Source organism: Pimephales promelas, chromosome 16 (assembly GCF_988280905.1).
Source record: "Pimephales promelas chromosome 16, fPimPro1.hap1.1, whole genome shotgun sequence".
Classification (NCBI taxonomy): Eukaryota; Metazoa; Chordata; class Actinopteri; order Cypriniformes; family Leuciscidae; genus Pimephales; species Pimephales promelas.
In genome coordinates, this window is record NC_142784.1 from 23830018 (window position 1) to 23837717 (window position 7700).

The 7700-nt window shown below is 39.5% G+C and overlaps 1 protein-coding gene across 4 annotated transcripts in view; it reads left to right on the top strand.

The window, feature by feature from the left end:
• Nucleotides 1-7363, top strand: part of sik2b (salt-inducible kinase 2b) — a 41322-nt gene extending 33959 nt beyond the window's left edge. For 2 of the 4 annotated variants that reach the window (XM_089121264.1, XM_089121262.1), the window contains exons 13-15: nucleotides 3235-3345; nucleotides 4681-4763; nucleotides 4843-7363. In XM_089121264.1, coding sequence (XP_088977390.1) covers nucleotides 3235-3345; nucleotides 4681-4763; nucleotides 4843-5395 — 747 coding nt within the window. In that variant the 3' untranslated portion in view covers nucleotides 5396-7363. The remainder of the gene's footprint in view (nucleotides 1-3234; nucleotides 3346-4680; nucleotides 4764-4842) is intronic. The other 2 variants (XM_089121265.1, XM_089121263.1) reach the window with 1 other exon arrangement.
• The last annotated feature ends 337 nt before the right edge of the window (nucleotides 7364-7700 follow it).

The following is a 7700-nucleotide window of genomic DNA, read 5'->3' on the forward strand; positions in this document are numbered from 1 at the left end:
TACACGATAATTACTGTGTCAGATATGCAATTTTGACTCCTAAAATCATGTTGTGGACAAAAAAACATTGCTTCCCGACCAATTATTGCTTGCTGTCTTTAACAACATGTGTAATGTCATCGAGATTGAGGAACTATCAACTGACGTGTTGTGAGTGTACAAACAATGGCTACCGAAGCACCGTGTTTTGAACTGTCATTAGAAAAGCCCCAAAAAGAAAGAATGACATTGGACATTCTTCTAGATTGCAAGAAGAGGGACGTGGTAGCCCCTCAAGGAAACATCTAAGGCCTTGTTTACACCTGGTATTAAGAAGGGTTCAGGTGTTTACACCTGGTGTTTGAATCTGTCTATTTTGTCCACTTTCAACCACTTCTGTCTTGATTTCTTTGAGGGGAAGGTTTATGGGTGGGTAAATGTATGGGCTTTTTCAGATATTTCGATATAATGGATAAAATAAGCTCAGGCAATTTACATATGAACGTGCCTGGAGTCAATGGAAAAACACATGCTCTGACAGCCGCAAGACCATGACAAATGCTGTGAGTGGGTGTTAGAAATCAGGAATGGTGAGAGATCATTGTGCTTTGTGCATTTTTCATCTTCAAACCAAACTTGAGTCTTCAGACCGACAAAGTTTAAAATCTGTCTGGCTTACTCGCTTCCCATAATGTTTACTCATTCTTCTTAGTTAACGTGTCGAACCAGTTCACCAAATCGAACTGAAGCGTTCAAAACAGTTTGCGTCTTGAGTCAGCGCTGATCCACAGTTTTCTAAAGTTACTCACTTTCGTACGTTCCTGACAGTCCCTCCTACTCAAAATAAACCAATATCCCGGAGTATATGTTACTCCAGTAACTCCAATAATTCACTAACTGAGATATGTTAGAGAAAATCCGTGATCCATTTTAGTGGAAGTGAGAGACTGTAAGTATTCAAAACTTACATCTCCTAAATGCGAATTTTGTAGAAGTTTGTTCGAACATAAGAGGGAGTGTGCGAGGTAATGCACTCACTCACTGTGTGTGTGCGGGTTGAGGGAGAATAAAATGATTTGCGGGACTCCCGCAAACGAGAAATATCTCTGATCAAAACATAAAAACTAATTCACTTTTATTCTCTCTCTCTCTCTCTCTCTCTCTCTCTCTATATATATATATATATATATATATATATATATATATGTTATTTCCACATAATATACTTTCTTGAAGAGACCCTCAGTAATTATTGTCTGCATTCCATTGGCGGTAAAAAGGTCACAGTTGAAATAGTTGAACTATGAGTGTTGGGTTAAAACGTTATTGGGAAATGTATTACTCCGAGAAAGACTGCGTGTTACATTGGTTAAAAAGTTCCAGAACACCCTTACTTGAACTCTGCTACCCTTCTAACCTCTCTACTGACACACAGACAGCCCGCTTATGTAATGACTGGAGAAGAAGCAGCCAATTGTCAGTTGTTTACTGTCCATCCGGTAAGCCCGCTGAATGCAGCCATTGTTGAGTAACAGGCTGGTGGCTGGTGCCCATTGCTCCATGCAAGCCGAAGACAGAGATTTAGTATGAATCAATGAATAAACACGTATGGGAATAACTAGTTGGGGTACCAGTGGCGGAGCCAGGGGGTGGCCATGGCCACACTTGGCTAAAGCTTGGCCACCGCTCTCACAACTGCTGTTTCTGTCTCTCTCTCTCTTTTTATCTTATTTATTTATTTATTTTTACAAGAATTGCGTTTTTTAAAACACAGAACCGTATTTTAAGGCCACAAAAAACGTGAGACCTTAGCACCAGGCGCAAGTCAAACAAGTGCAGTACAGGTGGTGCTGAATAAGCTGTGATCGGAGCATAGTAAATATAGAGTCGATGTTCCTCAACTGGAGGGTTGTAAGAGCGTTTTGAGTGAGATGTCCAGTCTAAGAAATAACAACGTAATTCTCTTTTTTAATTTTTTTATTGTACTTTTATTTTGAAAGATCTGTGTTGAAAGCTTGTGACGCTTGTGTCAGATGCAGAGAAAAGTTTGTTATCCTGAATCAGTAAGCTATCTGATGTAAGATGCAAGGTCAACAAATGTCAGTAACTACTAACTTACTTTTAAACTAACTTTTTACTGTCTTGTCAGATGTTGTACTGTAGGCCTACTTGCATATAATGCGCAAATGTGGCGTGCTGTAGCCGTAGTTCTGTCGTCAATTAACTAATCATGAAATAATCGAAAAGGCGATCAAAGGAGGCGATAGGAGGCACAAACTAATAGGTTATGTGGTTTTTTTTTAAGTACAAATAAATGTGAGCACTTGTACTTGTAAATGTGTGCATTTGTACTAGAAGATAGGCAGTATTTTTTTGTTAATTTGTAAAGGTCAAAATAAAATGCATAATTTTTAAATCCATAAAATAACTAATTTTACATTCGGCCATTTATGTGCATGTTGACTTCCGCCTTGTTCACATTCTTGCACATAGGGATTCAAAAGAGATGTTCCCCCCTTTTTAATTAGGTATGATAGAACGATTTAGATTCTTGATTTTGACCGCTAAAATAGAAAGTTGAAGAGATATAAAGTAAAAGAAATATAAAATTCAATGAAGGTTAAATCTTTGAAGTTGAACTAGTTATCTGCATGTCTCATCCATGAAGGTGCAACAATGTTGGGGGTTTTGAGAACCAGAACCAAGCTAACCGCACAAGTTTACTATATGATTTAAGAACTTTAGCAAGTGTCCCTTTTATTAGGTGTTAAGTAGCTAATAATAATAAAGAAAAATCAAATTCACTCAGTATTCCATGATTCCTAATTCACTACTCTCTCAATTACAATTGAATACAAATAAACAGTACATTATTTAAACTAATTATTATGTTAAAATAATTAAGATTTATGTGCCACCCAGACTGTTTGCTGGCCCCTGCCTGGCCACCCCTATGAAAAAATCCTGGCCACTGAGGGGTACCGCACAGGGCAGGCGCCAGTGTCCAGATGAAGTCCAAGAAAAAAAAATCTGCTCTAAATCATGTTCATTTGACTGAGCTAATATAGTAGAAAAAAGAACAGTGAAAAATATGATCCTGTGCCATTGAGTAGGATTGACATTTTTTTCCCTCTGGGTCACTGGACAGCTATTCAGCCTTTTCATAACCAAGTAATGAATTTATGCATTTGAGTGCACAGCTGAGGTGTCATTTGAGGCGCTGACATGTTTTCTGTGTATGCATGGTTTGTGCAGGAGGAAAGAGGTCACCAGCATGACATGGCTCTATGCTCAGGTGGAACACACCCCGCACTGTTGTCAAGGAGACAGAGTCTGGAGCCGCAATACCTCTCTCACAGAATACAGGTGACGCACCTTTGTTTCTGCCAACGTCATCCAGCTAATGATCATTATAGCCCATCTGAGATGTGTGTATGCTTACAAAGCAATTTTTTTAGGCTTCATGGTCTACAATAGTTGCCTAGTAATGATAGTTTAAGACCAGCATAAATATCACTACTGCTCAGACAGCAGTAGTCTGAGTCTGAAACCTTGATGAACAACATGGCAAGATGCTAGCAACCATCCAGAAAATCAAAATCCTGAAAAAATCAATTCATATATTTAAAAAAATCGATTTGCATTGATTCACAAATGTCAAAAATATTTTTCTTGTAAAGTGGTACACTTCTTTGACTTGCAGTACTACTTACAGTTACTAATTAGTTATTGATGTTAATCACAATAAGCCACAAGGCTCATTCAGTTCTCTTTCACAGCTACACATAATTATGTCAAAATGCACATTGTGTGGACTGTGGAGCATTCACTGTAAACGGAGACTATTTTTTCTACGAGAATCGGATGTGTAACAGTTTATTAGATGCGTGCATTCATTCTTAAAGGGACAGCAGCCTCATAAACTGTTGCCATCAGTTTCATTAAAGTTAATTTTTTTAAAACTCACTGCTTTTGACTGAATCACTTTTTTCTTTAATATGAATCAATTTATATTCATACAATTCATACAGTGAAGACAAAGTAGTAATCTATGCTACTGTACCTAGAAAACTTAAGTTTTGTTTAATTTCTATATTGTTTTCTATTGGATTTGTCCTATTGTTTGTAATGTGCTGCTTTGTTACTATTTTTAATATATATATATATATATAAAAAAATTCCCTGCCTTGCTTTATTACAGAAGACTGTGTAATGATTGAAGTTAGCTTAACGGGAATTTTTTTTAATAAAAATTGGGGGGGGGGCAAAAAACTAAATTCATTTGGACTATTAAACTGTCCACCACACTGAAATAAGTACAGGAAATAACAATCAAATCTATGCAGTATGCACATATCAAAATTTGATTAAAAATCGATCTGAATCTAACCGAGGTACCAAAAGATTCCCACCCCTGGCAAATATATTCCAAAATGCTTGCAACCACATAAAACATGTTAGCAGCCACACAATACCAATGGCCAATAAGTTTTGACGTTTGCAAAGATGTTTAAATATATTATTTAATACTTCTCTGCTGTTGGCGCTAAGCTCTGTTCTTTCCATGTCTTGATCTCTCTCAATAAAAGTGATAAAAGGCCAAAAATGAACTGCAGTATTTCTCAAGATTTTCATGGCAGTGCTGAACGATTGTTAGAGCTCTGCATTACACAATCCTTGATGTTTTACATCTCCACACAGAAGATGGCCAACAGCCCCAGCAGTTGTCAGATGTTTTGCAAAGAAACTCCTCGCAGTCTGGAGCAGCAGCTGCAGGAACACAGGTACTACCCTTTACTGCGGCCTTTTTTTTTATGTCAAACAAGTGATCCGTCTATTAAACCCCTTCTGTTCGATACGCAGGCTGCAACAAAAACGTCTATATCTTCATAAACAATCTCAAATGCAGACATACTTTAACCAGATGCATATTGTGGAGGACCTTTACGCTCCCTGTGCAACCATGGGCCACCAGGACCCCGGAGCCCCACCTCAGCCAGCGGGTTTGATCGCACCAGCACATCAGCAGCCGCAGAACCCCCAGACCTCACCTCTGTTTGCACATACACAGCCACTTGGTCACCTAATGGAGCCCAACCCAGAAGCCCTAGCATATGAACCCTACCTGGGACATTACTCTCAGATGCAGCCTCTACCACAAAGCTTCTCCGCTCAGCTGCAGCCCCAACAGCCCGAACCCCTCAACTACACCTACTCAGCCTGCGATCCAAGCCACTCCCCCTCAGGAGAAGCACTGTACCCGGAGCAATACGACTATCCGCTTGATCCCGGGCAGCCGCCTCCACCCGCGGAGGGCGGCGCGACTGGGTACGAAGGGTTGGCATTGGCCGACCCGTTTCTGGACAGCGAAATGGAGACCGTGGACCCCCAGCACGGTTTCGTACTGGTGAACTAGGCTGAGACTCGAATAACCAGTATTACCTTGATATCCGACTCACTACGGATGAACTGACGGATGAGATGACGTCACAGGGACGGATCGAGTTTTGTACGTCCAACATTTAGGTTGTTGCGAACGCGAGCTGTGATCTTTATAATTTACGAAACTCCTCCCTACCTCCCTCCTCGTTCTCCAGTGGTCCCACCTGCTGCTCTCTCACAATAGAGTGCCGGATGGCGTGGTGTTCGGGCCAGTTGCGTCGGAGGCTCGCCTCATCGCCTCCAAGCTGACCGCAGGATAGGAGCTGCTCGCTACGCGCCACATGTAGCACAAAGACAGCCTAGATCTGCAATACAGAGCCTGATCGACAGCACAACAAAATATTGACAAGTTTTGTACTGAACAAAGTCAATCGAAGCGACTGACTTTGATTGCGAAAGACACTCGACAAGTGCAATGCTAGTTTTAAACACATGGCAATATTGAAGCAATATAAAAAAAAGTAGGAACTGCACCACCCAAAACTGCTGCCACCGGATGTTTCTCAACTTCTAAACGGCTCAAGTCTAAATCCACAGATACTTGTGGATGAAGCTGTGATTATTTTTGTTCACTGGATTTCCTCCTCACGCTCATCCTAAAGGCCCTGAAAATAACAAACTGTTCTACTCAAGCCACAACAGTGTTATTTTGTTCGCTAATATTGCAGTTCTTCAGAATCTGCACTCAAATTGGTGCACTGTGAAGGGATGCGTCATGTGACATTATCACCTCCATGGGCGATGTCGGCATGCATTTTAATGATTTAGAGATTTCAATTATTATTTTGGTGGTATTTACCCCTTTACACTAAAGAATACATCAGCATTCACGTTTATTCACAAGACACTGGATTGTTCGGCCAATTCATTGCATTTACGACAGACAAAACAAAGATTGTTTTTGTTAGCAGCACTTAGTAAATCTGTTCTACTTGAAATGACAGTCTGTGACTAAACCTAGATTTCAGATACTTTACAGAGAACGATCGTGACGCAAATTGATCGCAAGGTTCGGGGCTTTTAACAGAACAGATAATATACTGGAGCACTTTGTCATGGAAGCTAAAGTAAATGTAGCTGAAGAGACGGCAGATTGGTAAGATAAACCTGCTCTGCTAGTTTTGTCAAATAAGAGACAAAATCATCTCTTTCCAATAACTTGCTCCCCACAAGCTGGCACTCTCTCAAAGAAGGATTCGAGAGAGCGCGACTTGGCGATTGTTTTGTGTAACATAGGGGTTAGAAACTTTGGAAGTGCTTTCAAAATGCATTGTATTTAATGTGATAGTGTTCCGTGTGCCTTTTCTTCGTTCTTTTTAGTTAAGATCTTCAAGGGATAGTTCACCTAAAAATTAACGCTCTGTGTGCATTTATACTCTACTCACTTGATCCAAACTTGAATGGCTGACTTTCATCCATGAAACAATTCAAAAGCCTCAAAAAGGACATATAACTATCATGAAAGTGGCCCATATGAGTTTGGAACGACCAGAGGGCAAGTAAGTAATGACAATAATGAGAGTACATTTTCTCTTTTGGGTGAATTATTCTTTAATAACTTTGTTTTTCAGTTTGATTCTGTTTCTGTTTGTATTGTTACAGGACATAATGTAGACCCAGGTTTTACACAGGTACAAAACCAAAGTCCCCTCAGAAATGTTCCTGTATAACCCCACCATGTGGAGTTTGGAGCTTCTTGGACTGCTTCGTAAATGTGCTTTTTCTTTTTGTCAATCAGTATATGCCGTTGAAAAGTATTAATAGCAATAGTTCTTATGAATAGTTCAGAAAGAACATATTAGTGAATGTGTTGCCATATCATAATCACACCTGCTGGCGAACACCATTCCTTGGACATTCTACTATTCTACATTTACCTTCAACATGGTTGTTGACCACACATAAGCTAATGTGTTATTAAGATTAAAAAAGGTTTATTGAATTCGCGTTTTGTGTCTTTATTTCCTGGTGGGATTTTCACTATCACAAATCACATTCGAGCTGGTCGTTCACACAATTCACACCAGTGGCGTAGGTTTGATTTTGAAATTGGTGGGGACGGGGACATCAATTTCAGGGCTGGGTATCAATTCACATGTTCAATTTCGATTCGATTTCATTTCGAAAGCTCTCAGATCGATTTGATTCGATTCTCAATTCCTGATTAGATTCTCGATTTGCCTATAATGAATATAGATGTAATACAAATCCTATATTCATAAAAAATAAAAAAGAACATTGGACATAAGTTTACTAGTGTTTAATTAATACAAAGAAAT